The sequence below is a fragment of the Artibeus jamaicensis genome, unplaced genomic scaffold (genome assembly GCF_021234435.1).
Source record: "Artibeus jamaicensis isolate MK-2021 breed Jamaican fruit bat unplaced genomic scaffold, CSHL_Jam_final scaffold_614, whole genome shotgun sequence".
Lineage (NCBI taxonomy): Eukaryota > Metazoa > Chordata > Mammalia > Chiroptera > Phyllostomidae > Artibeus > Artibeus jamaicensis.
Window position 1 is genome coordinate 6,898,935 of NW_026522050.1, and position 21,453 is coordinate 6,920,387.

The following is a 21,453-nucleotide window of genomic DNA, read 5'->3' on the forward strand; positions in this document are numbered from 1 at the left end:
CTCCAGTGTCATAGTGTTAAAATTCTTAATTTTTGATCAAAGAGTACCTGAATTTTGTTTTGTAATGGACCCTGTATATTGTGAAGCTAATCCTAGGTCCTGGATTTATAATTCATAGCTTTATTCTACCCTTGAGACACTCCTTTGCTGGTCCTCCCCCTTCAGGCAGAGACTCTCCCTGGTTGTAAACTAGGAAATACCCCAATTCCTTGTTCAAACGATGTTCATCTTTCTCTCTGGCCTGAAACAGGCAGTCAGAGCAGCTGTGATTTTACTTCTCTGTAAAAACACACTACTCATAGTCTTGTTGGCTTCTCTCCACTTCTCAGTTTCTCTGCTCTACTTCAACTGGATATTTCTGGATCCCTCATGAATTACTGAGCTTTTGAGGCAAAACCTTTTCCGATCCCACAGGCAGTCAGTAAGTCACATGCAACAAATAATCCTTCGGCAAATGAACCCCTCAAAGTCAGTTTTCAGCTGTGTCTTTTTAAGTCTGAAATTTCTGAATCCTTCTCTTACTCCTTCCAGTTTTCTCTGTTCTTGTAACAACTGCCTATTTTCTCTCTTGGATTTCCTGGGTAGAGGACAATATGAAAATGTGTATCTTCTAAGCCACCCACCTGCTGCTGTCAACAAATCAATATGCTGTTGCTTGAGTATTTTCTGCTAGACACTTCTTGAAGAGAAGCTGTGCCTACTCTCCAGTGAAAGTCCTTGATATCCTTAGTAGGAAAGTGATGGGTAGAGGTGACTCAGACTTCAAGAAAGTTAAACATTTGTGTTTTAGGAAGCAATTCAGCTGGGATTTTCTGCTGTCTATTTCATGAACTCTGCATACAAAAACATTACTACTACCAGTTCCAGAAAAAGACTACATATGGTATCTCAGCACTTGCTTTTTATCCCTCCTAGAACACTCTTCTTTTTAAATTAAATTTATTAAGGTGAATTGTATACTGAGGTTACATAAGTTTCAAGTGCCCAATTCTATGATGCATCATCTGTATGTTGCATTGTGTGCCCACTGCCCAAAGTCAAGTCTTTCATCACCATGTTTGATGCCCTTTTCTCTTTACTATCCCACACCCTTCTCAAAAAAAGCTGCATTGCTAGTCTCTCTGTCCTTCAGTTTCTGCCTAAAAAACCTACCTTTTCATGAGTTCTTTGCTGATGTTATTTTAAAGAATTTGAATGCTTCCTTCCCAAGTGCATTTTCTTTCTTTTCTTTATTTTTTCCATAACAGTGCTGTCTAAAAAACCCATGTACTTACCTGCAACACCATATGACTCTGTCTACTAGAATATGATGCCAGAAGGGAAGAAGTTTTGAATAGTTTTGTTCACATTGCAACTACAATGCTTAATCAGTTGCTTAAGTTAAGTATCAATCAATACTTGTTCCACGGATATCTACTTTGATTTTCACAATGACTTGTGAGATAGCCAAGATGGATATTATTATTATTACTACTTACAAATGGGGGAATAAGGTGACTCATGGATAAGAATTGTTACGTTATCGATAACTATTATTAGTGTAATCAACGAACATTTATACATATTTATCATTTTGGGTAATGAAGATAGAAGTTTAAGAAGACTTTGTCACTGACTTTCTAAAAGTTTCACTAAAATATGTTTTAGTTATTCATTTTGAAATGACACAAGAATGAAGAAAAACTAAATATGAGAGAAAAGACAAAAAATAGGCATCTTAAAAACAAAGAACAGGGATTCAGCACTAGTTGTGATGTGAAGAAGAGCTAATTGGTTACCAGAGGGAAGGGGGTTGGGAGTAGGAAAGGGTGGTAAATGGGGTCAACTATGTAGTGATGGAAGATCAGACTTTGGGTGGTGGGCACACAATGCAATATACGGAGGAACAGCATAGAATTGTACACTTGAAACCAGTGTAAAGATTTTTTAAAATTAATTAAAAAACCACAGGGACTGTAATGCTTTTAGATAAATACAAGTTGTGATTAATTACTTAGGTACTAACTTGCAAAATTTATTTCTTCTTTATCAACACGTGTCATTGATGAAAATTATATTCAAAATACTATTTGAGAATTCACTTGATTTGATGATTCTTCGTTCAAAGATATGTTTGGCATATCTTTATGTTACTAGTGTGATGGTGTCTTTTTAAATTGTGATTGTGAAAATATCTACATTAGAGTCTTTGAAATAATTGTTAAATATGAAGATAACAGTATATCGCATCAGACTTTATGAAAAAGCTTTCTGTGAATTTGCTTGAAGAACATGTTTTTCAAAAACTTGCTTCACATACTTAAATTAAAAAAGTACTCAATTCTTCTAAGGATATGGCATCATAAAAAGGTCCATGAAGATAAAGAGATGACTAAAACATTGCATGTCATTCAATTTTTTCATGCTTACATTATTTGTCTTTAAAATCCAGTATATAAATATGTGCTTAGAAGTCATAGTACAAAAATGGGCTGGACATTTTCGCTCCCTAAGGAGAACTAATACATTAGTACCAAATAGCTACATTATGGTGATGAGGTGTGCTAAAGAGTAAGTTAGAGGTGTATAGGGTGACTGAAAGCAGAAAGGGATGAATTCAGTCTCATGTATGAGAGGGTGGCATGAGACATTCTTCATGAAGGATGGGCTGTTAAACAGCCTTATAGGATGAGAAAGAGTTTGAGAGACAAAGAATAGTGCCGGGAGGTAGAGGTTGAGTAGCTCAGTTGTATATACAGACAAAAGTATGGGTATAAATACATTATCTATAGATATACCTGTTGGTGTAAGTGTAGATAAGAGATAGAAATACAATGGTAATTCATATATAGGCACATTAAAATCATGACTTAGTAAAAATACAAAATTGGCATATGGTAGTATTAATTTTAAATGACATGAATTTTGGAGAAAAATCATTTCAACAACCAGTAACATGATCTCTATCTTCCTGTCTGCCCTATTTCCATTTGTTTCAAGTCAGGCACAGACTCTGAGAAAATGCCCATCACTAATGACAGTGAAATAACAGAATTCATTCTCCTGGGGCTCACAGGTCGCCCTGAACTCCAGCCTCTCCTCTTTGTGCTGTTTCTGGTGGTGTACCTGGTCACTATCTTGGGCAACCTGGGCATGATAGTGTTGATCAGACTGGACTCTCGCCTTCACACGCCCATGTACTTCTTCCTCACTAACCTAGCCTTTATTGCCTGCGCTATACCTCCAGTGCCACCCCGAAGATGCTGACTAATTTCCTCAGAGAAGAAGACCATCAGCTTTGCTGGCTGCTTTACACAGTGTTACATTTTCATTGCACTCCTCCTCACTGAGTTTTACATGCTGGTGGTCATGGCCTATGACCACTACATGGCCATATGCAACGTTCTGCACTACAGTGTGAAAATGTCCAGGTGGGTGTGCACCTGCTTGGCCACATTTCCTTATATCTATGGCTTCTCAGATGGCCTGTTACAGGCAATCCTGACCTTCCGCTTGACCTTCTGTAGATCCAACATCATCAACCACTTCTACTGTGCTGACCCGCCACTCATTAAGCTTTCCTGCTCTGACACTTACATCAAAGAGCACACCATGCTAATATCAGCAGGCTCCAATCTCTCTAGCTCCCTCACCATCATCCTGGTGTCCTATGCCTTCATCATTGCTGCCATCCTCAGGATCAAATCAGCAGAGGGAAGGCACAAAGCATTCTCCACCTGTGCTTCCCACATGATGGCTGTTACCCTATTTTATGGGACACTCTTCTGTATGTATGTAAGACCACCAACAGATAAGACTGTTGAGGAATCCAAGATAATAGCCGTCTTCTACACCTTTGTAAGTCCGGTGCTTAATCCATTGATCTACAGTTTGAGGAACAAAGATGTAAAGCGGGCATTGAAGAATGTCCTCAGACAAAATGTGGTCATGAAGATGACAACGCCTCCACTTTCCAATAAACCGTAACTCTAAACCTTTGGCTCAAATGTCTTTGCATCTTGATCATGAGTTTGGTGTTCTGTATGGATATGTCTCAAGTAGCTCAGTAAAAAGCTCAGGTCTGGGATAAAGATAAATGAACTACACCTGTTAGTCTCTGCCCTTATCCTTCAAAATGTGGCCCTTGGACTAGCAGCAACAGCACTACTTCAAAGGTTTTTAAAAATGTGACATCACATTCTGTACCTCAGATGTACCATGTCCAAACCTGTGCTTTAACCACATCCTAGAAGATTTGCAGAAATGACAAATCTGACGGGCAGTGCTCTAAGTGGAACTTCCCTGTTGTCACAACCTGGAACACTGGCATGCTCTTGTTTACAAAAGTAGACAGAAGAGACATGCTTTTAGCTCAGTTCCTTGAATTTATTTTTTTCTTATGACCATCTCTTTTAAGAAACACACCTTCCACCCCAACTTACTAAGTAAAGCCATAAACTATAGGTCATAATAATGGTTTCCTATTGATGTGCCTGTGGAATAGTCAGTAGTGACTAGTAGGGAGTGGACCAGAATCAGCATTCTTTCCTAGACATGAGTTTGTGGATCTAGTTTGTGGCCTCTGAGCTGTAGGATTCTACTTCCTTCCTCTGAACTGAGCCCATAAACTCAGGTCTCAGAAAAGAATAATTGCTTGCTCACTGGAGTTTTCTAGTTTTTTAAAAATTAGTGTTTGTATTATTAATTTCAATCTTACTTTTTTGTCATGTAGGTGTTTATACATTTCACCTTAACATTGCTTTAGCTAAAAGCTACTTATTTTGATATCCAGTTTACAACATTTTCTTATTTTCCTGGTGACTCTTTCTTTAATCTACAGGTTATTTAGCAGAGAGTGGTAATGACCATACATTGGGACTTTAAAAGATATTTCATTGTTATATATTTGGAATTTAGTTCTCTTATCAAATAACTACCCTTATAATTTTATTTCTGAAAATTTATTGGCTATTTTTCTAGCATTATTGAGATGTCATTTACACACAACCTTGCTTAAACTTACAAAGGTATACATTGGAAAATGATTATTAGAATAAGATTAATTAACACATCTATCATCTCACATAACTACAATTTTTTTGTTGTAGTAGATAATTGGATACTTGGTAATGGGAAGAAAAGGTAGATATACTATTTTCACATTTACTCTGTTTTCATGTATGAACAAATCTTATATGGATAGATTACATGCTTACCAGGCTTTTCATAATATATTAGTTGCAAACTGCCAGACCCAACACCTGCATTAGAAATCATTACGATACCTTGTTCAAATTATTTTACTCATTGGGTTTTGAAATTTAACCACTTTATTCTATATGTAAAAATCTTTTCAGCAAACAGTAGCAATTTTGTGGAAGGGACTGTACAAAAAAATTCAGACTGGTAAAACATCACAGGAACATCAAAGTCCACTCTGAATCGTCATTATTTTAAACCTTTATTACTTTTTACTGATCTGATTGGAATATATGTGATCCTTAGTACACAAATTTTATAAGAATAAACTCTTAATCAGCCACAGGTATGAGCTCAAAATGATTTCAAATTGAGGCATTGCAGTTTGCACATCCCAGATTCTACTGAGTCCACATGAACTACTATTTCCCTGGAGTTTTCTCTTGTAGTAACATTGTAATTATTTTCTTCAGAGTGTGTTGAAAATTACTTCAGGGATTAAAGTTCCAATTTGCAAGTCGGATATAAATCATTCCCAGTAACTCATTCCTTGGGCCACTAGTGTCTCTGAGAAGCCTTTCCTGGGTCAGGTAGGTATGACAATTCTGACTTACATGCCTGCACTTTCTCCTCTTGTTTCAGCTTTGAATCTTCATGAGCCAGAATCAGATGACCACAAAAGGAGCTGTGAATATCAGCATAATTTCTCAGTATTTGTGATTTAGATTGATCACTAGGAAATATAAAATTGTATTGGATTTGGAACTAAATAAATGATGAGTCAGGATGTTACAAATGATGGAAACTTTAGAAATTATTTAGTCAAAGTCTGATACTGAATAAGTAGACTCTGAAGTCTATAGAAAAAAGCAGCTATATTAAGGTAGCGAGACTGATTTTTAATGAGCTTTTACTGGTAGATGACTGACTAGTACTAAGCTGTGAAATGTAAAATGATCCATAGTTTAGGATGCAGCCTGCCCTTATATTTGTGAGACACTGGACTGGAAAACCAAAAGAGGGAGGTGCTGGAGTTCATGACAACAGTAGACAAAGCAGGTGCTCCATCCTGTAAAATTTCTATTCACATGAGATAAGTTTAAAAACAAAATTATTTGTCAGTACTGTATTTGATTAGGTTTCTCATAAAAATAATGAATCTGTAACTCTTTAAAATGGAAAGATCTTAAGATCTTGGGACATGGGACAACATGACCATATAGTAAATATTCAATTGGCCCGAGTGGCTGCTGATGCTGTAGCCTGGGAACCATTCTCTAGTTCACTTCAGTTCACTCTTACCCTAATTATCTGTCTACTCGTTCTTATGATCTAATATGACTCCCACAGGCATTGGAGTTTTGATTCATTACCTTCTTTGGTGGATCACTTATGAAATAAGACATGGTGACATTAAGAATCCATGATGTAAATATATTTTCTAGATGCCTGGCACAATGATTTCTCATTTTATTTTTTAATTATAATCGATATTATCTGAATGTATAATCCTTTCATTATAATTAACATCATCTGAACTCTAGTGCAAAGAATAATTCTCTATTAATTAGTTTTTGTTTTATAACTTTTGGACATTATAGTTCATAAAGAAGGTTGAACTATTTCCATATGTTGTTAGAAAGTTTAGAGTCATATTTGCGTTCCACCATAGACCTTAAAGTCAAATTTGCCAAATTCTGTTATTGGTTATAAATCCCTTAAATGCTTTTTGTTAAATAAAAAATAAATAAAAGAATGGATAAGTAAAGAAACTATGACATAAGTTTTAGATACTTCTCTTAATGTGTTTCTTGCTTTTATTCATGTAAACTCCAGAATAAAAATTTCTTCATCAGTTATTCATATAGGACTTTATTTCCAAATTTGGAGTTCTTATCTTTGATCTATTCATGTAGGATAACACAATCTCCTATATTTTTTGAACAATGCAGTCTAACATGTCCCAGAACATTTGCTTCAAACCTCTATAATTTTGAGCTCTCTAATTCAATGGGGAGTGCAGTTCTCAGAGGCTGAATTTTTAAATATGCACACCCCATTAATGACTAAAAAACCATTTTTCAAGCTCATCATCATTTTGTCCAGAACTATCATTGAGCTCAATGATAAAGCCCATGTTTTTATGGTAAAGTACAAGTAGCAGGTAGTAGTTCAATACATTTTAGACAAACTTTGGCTCTTAATTCCTGCTTTCCAAAACAGGTTGGTATCACAAGAGTCATTTTCTTTCAGAATCATCTGAACATTATACATGTAGGTAACAAGGGCCACAACCTTCTCAAAGTCCAAGCTGCTACAGTGTCAGACTCTGTCTAATAATAGGGATGTGTAAGGGGGACTGTGAGCAGAAAATGAGAGAAAGAAACATATTACAAACTTTTCAATCACTTCTTTACTTTAATTCATCCAAGTGAGCAACGCTGGCACCTAAGAAAATGCTCAGAGAAAATTCCACCTTGGTGACTGAATTTATTCTCTTAGGATTAACAGACCGTCCAGAGCTTCAGCCCATTCTCTTCGCACTATTCCTGGTGATCTACCTGATCACTGTTGGAGGGAACCTTGGCATGTTGGTATTGATCAGGATAGATTCACGCCTCCACACTCCCATGTACTTCTTTCTTGCCAGTTTGTCCTGCCTGGATTTGTGCTATTCTACTAATGTGACTCCTAAGATGTTGGTGAACTTCTTATCAGAAAAGAAAACCATTTCCTATGCTGCTTGTCTAGTCCAGTGTTATTTTTTCATTGCCATGCTGATTACTGAATATTACATGCTAGCTGTGATGGCTTATGATAGGTACATGGCCATCTGTAGCCCTTTGCTTTATAGCAGCAAGATGTCCAATGGCGTCTGCATTCGCCTGATTGCTGGTCCCTACATCTATGGGTTCCTTAGTGGCCTTATGGAAACCATGTGGACATATCGCTTGACCTTCTGTGGCTCCAATATCATTAATCACTTCTATTGTGCTGACCCACCCCTCATCCGACTCTCTTGCTCTGACACATTCATTAAAGAGACATCCATGTTTGTGGTAGCAGGATTTAACCTCTCCAACTCCCTCCTCATAATCCTCATCTCCTATGTCTTTATTCTCATCTCCATTCTGAGGATGCGTTCTACTGAAGGCAGACAGAAAGCTTTTTCCACCTGTGGATCACATCTTATGGCAGTGACTGTGTTTTACGGGACCCTATTCTGCATGTATGTTAGACCTCCCACGGACAAGTCAGTGGAAGAGTCCAAAATCATTGCTGTTTTCTACACTTTTGTAAGCCCAATGTTGAACCCCATCATTTATAGTCTGAGAAACAAGGATGTGAAACAAGCTTTGGTGAAATTGATCAGAAGAAATGTACTTTTGAAGAAGAATCACAGTGTCCCTTTTTTAGTAAAATAAAAATATATTTATAAGATCTGAATCTGACTTTAACTGCATTTATAGTAAAGTGAATTTTATTTTATTTATGTATTTTAAAATTTATTTATTGATTTCAGAAAGAGACAGAGATACTAAGAGATTGATGTGTTGTTCCACTTATTTATGCATTCATTAGCTGATTTTTGTATGTGCCCTGACTAGAAATGGAACCTGCAAACTTGGTGCATCAGATCAACAGTCTAACCAACTGAACTACCTGGCCAGGGAAGCAAAATCGACTTTAAATAGATGATAAAAAGCTCTAATCTAATGACAGACTATAAAAATATAGGTATAGAAAATTTATAGTTATATATGAGACACGCAAGTACATTGTATGTGATGTAAAAGGGTGGACATTATAAATGTATGTATGGAACATACTTTCTCTTCTTTCATACATTTTTACATTTATGACCTTATGTATTACTTTTAGATGATAAAAATTACACATTCTCAGAATAAAATATCTGATCTCTGCAAGACTATAAAGTAAAAGAGCAAAATATTTCCTTTTTCCTCTGTCCTGATCTTTCATTCTTATTTCTTAAAATTACCACTACTAACAGTTTCCTATGTTTCCAGAAATATTTTATATATCTATAAAGTGTTGCGTGGTATAGTTATATCTATATACACATATATACAAAATTGTTAGTACATGTGTTGGCTATCATGAGCTAATTTTTACTATTTTTATAATTCTGTAGAATTAATGATGTAGGGGCTTCAATCCCATTAGGAGTTTAGAGAAATATGGCCACAACAGCTGATGAAACTTGTCACCTCTTGGAAAAAGAAGTTACCATAACATTCCCATGTACATGCCTGATCCCCATTCATTTCTTTCCACTTATGAGAATTACTTTCAATAAGACATCTTTCTTCTGCCATTACAGGAAAGAAGAAGCTTCTGAAAATTACTTGTTTTAGATAAAACTACTGAAACAGGCAAAGAATGGCTCTTACAAAAATATATGGCTTATAGAGTTTTCTTGAATTCGTGAAGCTTTAAAGAGAAAAATCAACATAATTTGTTAAGTGCTATAGTATAAGAAAATGGAAGTGCTGATGCAAAGGAGGAAAGAAGCAATTTATTCTGAGTAAATTGAAGTTAGTTTTGTTTTTGTGCAAGACAAGAACTTGTTCATCCTTTGTGCTCCCGCTCCAACTTACTCATAGCTCCTGGTTCAATGTTATGTCAGACCAGTCGAGTCTGAGCAAAATAAGTGTTACAACTGTTTTGTGACCACATGTGAATGTTACTTTCAGTGATGAAGTAAAAGGTATACATAGGACAGTAATTAGTCACTCCTCCAATTGAGACCATTTTTTTCAGTTGTATTTCAAAGTTTCTTTTACACCTTACAGCCTATTTTTGCTAAATATTTCCTGCAGGGTAAGATTTTAATATTCATTAATTGTATATTATCATATATAATTATTTAAAGCTTTCCTATGACTAAATGTTATTTAAATAGCTATATAAGTCAGATTGTCTACAAATTCTGTTAAAACACACATATAAACAATTATTTTTGTAACTTTTAACATCCAATTGATAGTTTGCTGGATTCTACTTAAACACATACCTAGATCTATTACTATTTAAGCACACACATATTTGGTTATATAAAGCCAGCCCCTTTATTAGTTCAAATATTCTGTTCTCAGTATCCACGTCTTTATCCTTACAACCTAGCTGGGCACCAAATAAAGCTTCAATCATAATGGCAGCATAAAATAATAAACGAATCTCCATTTTGAAAGTGAACAAATTATCTCCATTTTCACATGTATGAGAAAAATGTTTTTGAATGGACCAACCAATGACTTGGAGGAAAACTATGAGTTATAAGGCAACAAAACTGTTTAGAAATACAAGTAACCCATAATGTCACTGACATGTACAATTGACACTAGCAACAGGAAGCCCACAGTGATGCCCACGTACACACATGTTAAAGATAAAGGGGGAATGATCCCATGTGCTTTCATGAATTGACTGGCTGGCTGGGACGACACCATCAGCCTGTTAAAATGGTTTGTCTTTTCTTTCATGCTACACTTCGCTGGACATAGAGTAGATATACGCTGGTTAAATATTTTTTTGTATTAGTGAATTATTCCAGTAGATCCAGAATTTTTACCTAAAATTGAAGGAATTCCCTTATTAATGAAAATCTCTCATGAAGGATCTTAAATTATTGTTCTTCTCTTTTTAAAGTTAATTCTGCTGGAGTCTTTATTTATTTAAAAAAACTGAGCAATGTGATGATAAAAAGAATCTATGAGAAAATCGAGGATATCTACTGCACTTCTCTAGGGGATAACTGTTATGATATTTTATATTTTTCTCCTTACTCATCTAAAAGTTTATGACTAATTGGTGGTTTTGTGAGGGAAACTAATCCATGTGTATTTAGAAAAAATAAATGTGCAGGAAGTGGCGATGCAATGAGTACAACATTTTTATTAACATATATTTCCCTGGGAATGATGGATATCTGAAGAATGTTTAGACTCTCTCACCTACACATCATATATGAGAGAGAAAGAAATAATAATAATGATTATTACCAAGGTTCAGGTCCTGCCTGACTATATGTTGTTTCACATAACGTGACAACCAATACTGATTTTAGTGTCATAGTCCCCTTTTTAATGATGAGAAAACAGAGACTCACAGAGTAATTATTAACCTACAATCAAAAGGCAAACCCAAATGTGTCTAGCTTCAAATGTTTTTTTTCTTTTGTTATGGTAACGTACTTTTTTCACTATATTTTGTTGAAAAAACACCATGAAGTGAATAAAACTATTATTTGTCTTCTAAAAAATGTTCATCATACATTTGACAGCTGCATGCCACTGAATTACATAATGCAGTATAAGAAAACATCCCATTTTATAATTTATGGACTAATTCAGCTTGTTAAATAAAGAAAGCTTTGTAGTTCAGGTCATGACTTCATCATTTGTCAGCTAAATTAATAGTTAAGTGAATGAACTCTGGAATCTGATTTACTGAACCAATTACTCAAGATCTTTCTGCCCCAGTTTCTTTTATATAACATCATCATATAGCATTTTCTCATAGGATGGCTGTGTAGCAGAAATGGATTAACACATATAAAGTACTGAACACAATGCCCGATACTTATTGTTCATTCAATAAAAGTTAATTCATTTTTAATAATAACTATAAAATCATGTCACCTCACTTAGTTTCCTTCCATAGGTTTCTATATTTTTCTGTTTTTACATTTAGCACTCTTTGGATATAATATTCTTATAGGTGTGCTTATTTAATTAATGCCTGTGTTCTCTGTAATAATGTAAATGCCACAATAGCAGATAAAATGTTTGAAAGCAAGCCTGGGGTCTGTCCAGAAGGTTTATAGCCATGTAACATGAAAAGTAGAGACATTTATTGAAGAAGATACAAGATACAAGAAACATTGCACATAGGACAGTGATGCCTCAGTCCCCTTTGAAGTAGGCACCTTGGGATCTCACACAGTTCTCCCAGTTGCCATGAGCTGCCCTGTCATATTTTCCTGAATCTCATCAATGGTCTAAAATCTCTTCCCTTTCAAAGATGATTTTAGTTTTAGAAAACCCAGAAGTCAAAGTGCACCAAATCTGAGCTGTAGGGGTTTTCAGTTGCCTGGGTAATTTGATGTTTTGCCAAAAAGACTGCATGTGACATGCATGAGCAGGCATGTTGTGGTGATGAAACTGCCATTTGCCAGTTGTCCATAGCTGGGGCTTTCTGAATCACCCAAACAATTTCCATGGAGGGATGTTCAAGCTTATTGCAAAATTTGATGCAGATTCATTGTTCTACTCATTTAGTCACATTGAATGTGACAGCCACACAGTACACATGCTCACTCAACAGCATCTACTGCTCCCACTGATTGGTACAGTGATGTTGTTATCACTCACGCATGTGCATTCTAGTCCACTCTTCTTGGCTGCCAGGTTAGGTCAATGTTGCACAAGCCGTTCTCATTATTTTAACAATAGATGGACTTTTTACAGACATATCTTGCATTTCTCCATTGCTTAGCCTGGTACATAGTACATACTACTAAAAAAAAGAGAAATAGATTGGTAGGTAGGTAAGTAGATTGGTAAATACATAGACAGAAAACTTTAACACACTGGAGATTATAAGTCTTATAAGCTGATGGAACTAGAAAACATGAAACACACTGATAGAATTATAAGTATGCATAATTTATTCATGTATAATGAGTGTGTTCTGATTTCCTTAAACAGAAGAATTTATTTAAAAATGTTCAGTATAAGTCAAAATTCAGCTTCCTGAGGGTGACCAGTTGTCCATTGTTGTAACTTGTCTACTTTGCCTTGATCCTGGTTATCTGTATTTTCTTCGTTGTGCAAACCTTGGGCCTAACTCTGCAGATCACACCCTCATACTGTCTCCTCACCAATCTGCCAATTACATGCATTCTCCTTAACCTTTTATTTAATAAGGTCATTTGCTCGCCAGTTCATTTGACCAGTATGACAAGATTACATTCCTGATAACTCAACATTTTGTTCCTGGTGTTATCTCTGACAATTACATCCACATGATCATCTGTTTTTCATGTAGTTACAACACTGGGTACAAATTGTTCTACATTCCCAACAGCCACCCTGGTCTATATATGTGGTTTTATATAAATTTAACATCACAGTTGTTTTCTCCAGAGTTGGCAATATGGAACATCATCATACTTCGTGGTTACTCAGACCAAATAAAATTAAGTTTTTAACTACACATCTTATTGAAACTCTAGAATATTTTTAGGGTTACACAGGAATCTCAAATTTGAAATTTACCAAAAAAATTTTGATCTTTGTAAATCCAGAAAAAAACCTCTTTGCTTTCAAAATCTCTCATAAGGGGAACTTCCACCAAGATGGAGGCATAGGTGGAAGCACTGTGCCTTCTCACACAACCAAGTTTAAAAACAACAAAGTTTTAGCAACAAAAATGCAGCCAAATCACAGAAAATTAAACTATACGGAAGTCTGACAACAACGAACCCTTCAGTCAAACCGGTAAGAGGGGCAGAGCCATCATCAAAGTGGGGTCAGAAAGGAAAGATGCACCGGACTGACCCAGGTGAGCAACCCAGGTGCACCAGCAGCTGTGGGCGGATCCCAGGTGTGGAGTAGCAGCAGGCAGACCCACTGAGAGCGCAAGGTGGTGGACCCACTGAGGGCTGACCATAGTCACACATTGTGTGCAGATAAACCAGCAAAGGAGCGAGCAGTGAGACAGACCGTGCAGGCCCCAGTGGCGGGAAGCAGCTGAGAGAACCGTCATTGTCCCTCTCTGACCCCGCCCCTACATACAGCATCACAAACCAGTGACCTGGGTGACCCTGCCCTGGTGAACACCTAAGGTGCCTCTCCTCATATGTAACAGGCACAAACAGATCAAAACATGGCTCAAGAACAACTCAGAGCCCCAGAGCCCATAACTCTAAGTGATGAAGAAATAGCCAAACTTTCAGATGAACAGTTCAAAACACTGGTCATCTGATAATCACAGAACTGGCTGATTTTAGTCACAAATTAGAGGAACATATAAAGGCTAAACTAATTGAAATGAAGGGAAATGCACAGGAAACCAATAGTAATGGAAAGGAAACTGGGACTCAAATCAAAGAAGTGGACCAGAAAGATGAATAAAATGACCAAACAGAAAAGAATGAAGAAACAAGAATTCAAAAAAATGAGGAGAGACTTAGGTACCTTCAGGACGTCTTTAAACGTTCCAAAATCTGAATTATAGGGGTACCAGAAGTGGAAGAGGAACAGCCACCAGTGGAAAACTTATTTGAACAAATAACAAAGGAGAACTTCCCCAATCTGGCAAAGGAAATAGACTTCCAGGAAATCCAGGAAGCTCAGAGAGTCCCAGAGAACTTGGACCCAAGAAGGAACACACCAAGGCACATCATCATTATATTAGCCAAGATTAAAATGAAGGAGAGAATCCTAGAAGCAGCAAGAGATAAGGGGACAGTCACCTACAAAGAAGTTCCCATCAGACTGTCAGCACATTTCTCAAAAGAGACCTTACAGGCAAGAAGGGCTGGAAAGAAGTATTCCAAGTCATGAAATTCAAAGACCTACATTCAAGATTGCTCTATCCAGCAAAACTTTCATTTAGAATGGAAGGACAGATAAAGTGCTTCTCAGATAAGATCAAATTCAAGGAGTTCATCATCACCAAGCCCTTATTATATGAAATGTTAAAGGGACTTACCTAAGAAAAAGAAGATAAAAATATGAACAGTGAAAGGACAGCAAACTCACAGTTATTAAGAACCACATCTAAAACAAAAGCAAACTAAAAGGACAGCTAGATCAGGAGTGAAAACATAGAAATGAAGATTTCATGGAAGGTTAGCAACAGGGGAGTGAGAGGAGGAGAAGGGGGGAGAAGGTACAGAAAATAAGTAGCATAGATGGTAGGTAGAAAATAGATGGGGAGGGCAAGAATAGTATGGGAAACATAGAATCTAAAGAACTTGAGACATGTGTTCATAAACTAAAGGGGGGAATGGTGGGGGAGGGTATGTGCAGGGTGGAGGGGAATGAAGGGGGGAAATAGAACAACATTAGTGGCATAATATATTTTAAAAAATCTCTCAAAGTATGGCTAGGTAATGATACTTCCTTGAAAGAATCAATACAAATATTAATAAAGTATCTCTTCTGTATAGTTGTGACTCTCCTTTTGAACTGACAAATAAATAGAAAGAAAAATGTAATATTTGAAAATATGATGAAATCCAGAGTTGAATTACTACTTATGTTTTTATCCATAAGCATAAAGAATCACTATGTAAATAATTTGAAAGGCTTGCATTTTGTTTTTGTTATTGAATATAGTAAAACTTTGTATTTTGGTTTTCCTTGAAACAAGGTGATTATTTGTTTCAACAATTGAATAAACTCTTATAAAGTAAATTTTCAGAGAATGTCCAATGAATAGTTAAAAACAATAGCTGGGTAACTGCTGAATTACTTAAACTCTTTGGTTCTGAAGCCTTGGTTCCTTAGTTTTTATCTGTCTCACATTCCGCAAGGAGATCTTCCATAATTTAATTGTAAAATTAATTTTTCTGAGTTGTAAAGAGCACTTCTAAAGTGATGTGATGTTTGATGAACAAGCTTGGAAAATCAGAATGTATGTAAAAGTAGCCATTGATTCAAGAATTAAAAAAAACTTATATATACAATCATTATTTATTATGATGGCCTTGGGTTGGAAGTTATAGCATAATAAAATGGATTTTTTCTAGAAGACTTGCTCTATTTAAGGACCTAAAAGCAGCCTGAATTTCTTGGGTAAGACTATTTTGATAACAAGTTTCTTCTTACCTTACACCTCAGCTGATAAAAATATCTTAATATGTTTGTGATCATGTGTTAATTTAACTCTGCTTAACACAAGTTATGGAGTTTATTAAAGGCCAGGTACTGTAGGCTTTTAATATGATTAAACATATACCCACTGCCAATCAAGAATAATGTTTATTAATGGAGAAACATTCTCAACTATATTACCATAACACTTGTGAGAAACAGCTGCAGTATATTTTTAAAAAATTGTTTTGTGAATACAGTTAGTATGTCTACTTTATTAATCAAATATATTAAAAACACTTAACCACTAAAAAATTCAACAATTATACAAAATACATCACAGCCTAGGAAAGCATACTAAATCATGTGCATACTTTAGCTTTCTCCAGTTGCTTTCATTTGCCCTTGGGACTTTTCAAAAAACAAAACAAAACAATATAAAACAAGCAAAAGGAAAAGGGGGCTAGATGTACCCCTTTGTTTCCCAAATGAATCAGTGATCACTGCAAGGACACTATGTGGTAGAATATGTTCCTGCTGCATTGATGGCCAAGTAACATGAGTGAGTAACTTTCTTTTTAAAATGAAGCCCTTCTTGCTGGGTAATGAAGGTAGCAAAAAAGAACGGTGTCCAGAAATGCATGACTTCATTCAAGCAGTAGGCAAAGCCACTACCAAGAGAGCTGAGGAAGAAAACACAAAAGAGATGCTTAAGCCATTCTTAACTTCCCTGTGAAAATTCCCTGAGCTATCTTCAGGGGACTTTTAATTGGCAGAATGGATTGCTTAATCATGTTGTTTTTAAGATGCTATAGGGAAAAGGAAGCAATCTTTTTTTTTCTTTTTAATTTTATTTAGTTATTTTTCAAGTACAGTTTTTTGTCTATTTTTCCCATCCCAGCCTCCCCCGCCCCTTGCTCCCCACCTCTCTCCCAGGAAGCAATCTTATAAATAAGTACAAGGGCTGATTTTCCTCACTTATTATTTTTGAAGGCTCGCTGATTTTTCCCACCACTTTATAGGTAGGACTGTCGATTTTGTGTGAAGAACTAGCAATGGGGTTATTATTTATACTTGGAATTAGTTATTTGATAAGAACAAGTGTATGGGTAGAATAAAGAACTGCATAGCAATAATTAGGGTTGCTAATAGCAATAATTTTATTTCTTCTAGATATTAAACAAAGGAGAAGTAGAAACAAAAAATTTCTTGTGATGGCCTTATTTGCTTCACACATGGTCAGATAGTTACATACATTATAACTTTTAAAATCATTAGAGAAAACTGTTGTTACAACGTTTTCCAAATGAGAACACAGAGGTTCATAAAGGTTACATTTTCTACAATTATAGAGTTAATAGGCAGCACAGTCATTTTTTTCAAGTCAAATCTGTTTAGTTCCAAAACCTGTGGTTGATATTGTGAGACAAATTTCGGTATTTATGAATACCAGAAGAATTTTAGCACAAAATAATTTTTTTTTTAATTTTGAAAAGCACAAATATATCTTGGTAGAGCATTATTAAGGAAACTAGGATCTAAGACGAGGGTGTGAATACATATGCAGGTACGATATATTTCAGTATTTTCTGATAGGAGGGGAGAAAAAGATAAGTGGGACACGCCACTACCCACATGAAAATATATGCACACACAGTGAAGAAAAGATGAGATGCTCAGAATGATATGTAGAAAGAAGAATAGGGAGTTTTTCAAGTCATTTGGGGAAAGAAGAGTGGAGGTAAGAAAAAGGATAGGGGAGAAATAAGAAAAACCAAAGATATTATGAAGCTGGGGATTAGGTACTATAAAGCAGTCCATGAAAAAAGTCCTCTGTGGCCTTGGCTGGAGTGGCTCAGTGGATTGAGTGGCTCAGTGGCTCACTGGCCTGTGAACCTAAGGGAATCCTGGTCTAGGGCACACGCCTGGGTTGCAGGTTAGGTCCCCAGTAGGTGAAGTGAGAGAGGCAAACTCACACTGATGTTTTGCTCCCTTTTTCCTTCCCTTTCCCTCTCTAAAAATAAATAAATAAAATCTTTAAAAATTTTAAAAAATCCTCTGTGGTTAGGATTTTTTAAAAAAATACACATGCCCAATATTTTAATTTAATTATTTTACTCTTTTGCAACAAATATTATCTTCCAGGTACATTCCATAGAATTGCAATTTTTGTGTGTGTATTTGTGATTTTGGATTTCTAAATGGCATGGAATAAATGAATAGTAAGTTTAAGACAATTTAAAAATGTCTCACAAGGTGAATGTTGGGATTATCTAGGCATTATTATAACAATTTTTAAGTCATAGCATGGTCCTGGTACTTGGACATAACCTATGAGGGATTAATTAAATTCAAAATAACAATTATCACTTCATATAATTATATTTTATATAGCAATCAGCTTTATAGCATCTTGAGTACTGATCCTAGAGGTTTGTTATTAGTTGAATAATAACTCTAATTCATGCAAGAGTAAAATAAAATGATAGTTAAACAATTTAGAGTTCGATTCTAATTTATATACAACTCAGGGGATATGTCATTTCATCGCTGCCACAATTTTAGGAGTTTCAGCTTATTAACTCATTTTTCTGCCATCTCATCCATGGATCCAGGCTCAGCACTATTTCCATACCGCAGCCTCAGGCAGCAGAACAGGGGAAGGGGAGGGCAAGCCTCTGGTATAAAGGGGTAGAAAATACTGTACCTGTTGTACCAAATCACACTCTTTCATCACCTTTTCCTGGCTAAAACTTACTCTTTTGTTGTAATTAATCTGGTTTGAAAGTAACTAAAGAAAAGGGTCATTCTTGGCTGCTTTGTTTTGTTTACTACTGTTTTGCCTTTTCAAAAAAGTGTTGTTTTAAAGAGACTAGTTCTGGACCTAAGAGGCAAGCCCTTGTGTGAGTGTGAGGGAAGCTCCAGCCCAGGGCCCGTCACTTCCCAGTGGCTGCTGTGAGCACTGTGCTCTTTAATGATTTTACAAGTATAGATGAATATACTCAACTGAGTCATTTCTAAAGTCTAATTCAGGCCTGATGGATTGAACAATTAGCTTCTCCAAGGTTTACTGAATTATTGGGAAAAGGTTAGAAGAATTTCTCAAATTTTCCCTGTACTTTATATTGATTCTTATTCCTGGTAAATGATTTACAATTGTTAATTTTTAAAAAAGATATCTCTTCTTTTTGGTGTCTTCCCCCAAATACCATAGAGTCAGTCTAAAATAGGAAGTACAGACTATTCAATTTCTACAAAGAATCAATTAAATGTATCAGTTAGTGGCCTTTGACAGAAAACCTAAGAGATTTTGTCTGGTAAGACCTGAAAGAATCGTTATCAGGAAAAGGACTTCTGGTACAAGGTTATCAATTTCTAATTGTTTTTTATTAAGTTGCCTTGTAAATTTATTTAAATTAATGGTGATTGTTTGTTTATTGCCACTGAGTGGCAAAATCTAGGATAAAAAATTAATGTGGGGTTAAATAAAAAGCTGAAAATAGACAAAGTGAGATAGGATGTAGGTAAGAATGTAGTGAGAGACACCACAAAGATACGTAAACAAAGAGAAATAAAAGATTAATTAGCAAAAATAAAAATAAAAATTGAAGGTGACTGTTGAATGAGCCCCAGAGCTACTTTGGATTTGGTAACATTTGATTAGATCCTGTTTTAATTAAACTATTTCTAGTGTCTCCAGGGGAAAAATAGTCATAGAGAAAAAGAAACAAAGTAATGTCCTAAGAAAATATTAATTTCTTTTCCATAAAAAAGTTCTAAACTAATCCAAGATCTCACTTCCCATTGAAGAAAAGTATGAGAAGAAACTTCACCTCAGTGACTGAGTTCATTCTCCTTGGACTGACTGATCGCCTGGAACTGCAGATTCTCCTCTTCCTGCTCTTTCTGGCCATTTATGTGGCCACAGTGGCAGGGAATCTGGGCATGATTGTACTCATCCAGGTCAATGCCAGGCTCCACACGCCCATGTACTTTTTCCTGAGCCACTTGTCCTTTGTGGATCTGTGCTTCTCCTCCAACGTGACTCCAAAGATGCTGGAGATTTTCTTGTCAGAGAAGAAAACCATTTCCTATCCTGCTTGTCTGGTGCAGTGTTACCTTTTTTATAGCCTTGGTCCATGTGGAGATCTACATCCTGGCTGTGATGGCCTTTGACCGGTACATGGCCATCTGCAACCCTCTGCTTTATGGCATCAAAATGTCCAAGAGCGTGTGCACATCCCTCATCACGGTGCCTTATGTGTATGGAGCACTCACTGGGCTGATGGAGACCATGTGGACCTACAGCCTCATGTTCTGTGGCTCCAATGAAATCAATCACTTCTACTGTGCTGACCCCCCTCTGATTAAGCTGGCTTGCTCTGACACCACCAAAAAAGAAACATCAATGTTTGTTGTGGCTGGTTTCAACTTCACCTATTCTCTCCTTATCATTCTTATTTCTTATGTGTACATATTTCCTGCCACGTTAAAGATCTCCTCTTCAGAAGGAAGGCACAAAGCTTTCTCCACCTGTGGCTCCCACCTGACAGCTGTCACCATATTCTACTCAGCTCTTTTCTTCATGTATCTCAGACCCCCCTCAGAAGAGTCCGTGGAGCAGGGGAAAATGGTGGCTGTGTTTTATACTACGGTAATCCCCATGTTGAACCCCATGATCTACAGTCTTAGGAATAAAGATGTGAAAGATGCTTTAATCAAAGAACTGTTCAGAAGGAAGTTGCTTCCTAAATAAACCTCAATGCTGATTTCAGTTGTTTTTATTTTCCATATTCTATGATTTTTGTCTTGGGGCTTGGTCCAACAATAATTTTCCCAAATCTATATCGTTTTTCTTTTTTTCCTTTTAAAAAATTCTTATTTTATTGATTATGCCATTACAATTGTTCTATTCCCCCCTTCATTCCCCTCCACCCTGCACCCCCACCCCCACCGTTCCCCCCCTTTAGTTCATGTCCATGTACCTCAAGTTCTTTAGATTCTATATTTCCCATGCTATTCTTGTTCTCCCCCTATCTATTTTCTACCTACTGTCTATGCTACTTATTTTCTGTACCTTCTCCCCTCTTCTCCTTTTCCCACTCCCGTGTTGCTAACCTTCCATGAAATCTTCATTTCTATGTTTTCGCTCCTGATCTAGCTGTCCTCTTAGTTTACTTTTGTTTTAGGTGTGGTTCTTAATAACTGTGAGTTTGCTGTCCTTTCACTGTTCATCTTTTTTATCTTCTTTTTCTTAGGTAAGTCCCTTTAACATTTCATATAATAAGGGCTTGGTGATGATGAACTCCTTGAATTTGATCTTATCTGAGAAGCACTTTATCTGTCCTTCCAGTCTAAATGAAAGTTTTGCTGGATAGAGCAATCTTGGATGTAGTTCCTTGCCTTTCATGACTTGCAATACTTTCCA

At 36.2% G+C, this 21,453-nt stretch overlaps 3 protein-coding genes across 3 annotated transcripts; all 3 read left to right on the top strand.

The window, feature by feature from the left end:
- Positions 1 to 3,000: 3,000 nt before the first annotated feature.
- LOC128626541 (olfactory receptor 5M11-like) lies at positions 3,001 to 3,966 on the top strand. Its single transcript, XM_053659237.1, is given in 3 exon segments — positions 3,001 to 3,205; positions 3,208 to 3,253; positions 3,255 to 3,966. Coding segments are annotated over 3 exon segments (963 nt in total).
- A 3,659-nt stretch (positions 3,967 to 7,625) lies between these two features.
- LOC119040855 (olfactory receptor 1030) lies at positions 7,626 to 8,603 on the top strand. Its single transcript, XM_037133965.2, has one exon. The coding sequence runs from the start codon at positions 7,635 to 7,637 to the stop codon at positions 8,601 to 8,603; it is 969 nt and encodes a 322-aa protein (XP_036989860.2). The 5' UTR covers positions 7,626 to 7,634.
- An 11,238-nt stretch (positions 8,604 to 19,841) lies between these two features.
- Positions 19,842 to 20,781, top strand: LOC119040880 (olfactory receptor 5M8). The gene is given in 2 exon segments (XM_037133985.2): positions 19,842 to 20,147; positions 20,149 to 20,781. Coding segments are annotated over 2 exon segments (939 nt in total).
- Positions 20,782 to 21,453: the final 672 nt, after the last annotated feature.

Excerpts from the sequence above, each read along its gene's own strand:
- LOC119040855 (XM_037133965.2), top strand. The coding sequence starts at position 7,635 with ATGCTCAGAGAAAATTCCACCTTGGTGACTGAATTTATTCTCTTAGGA.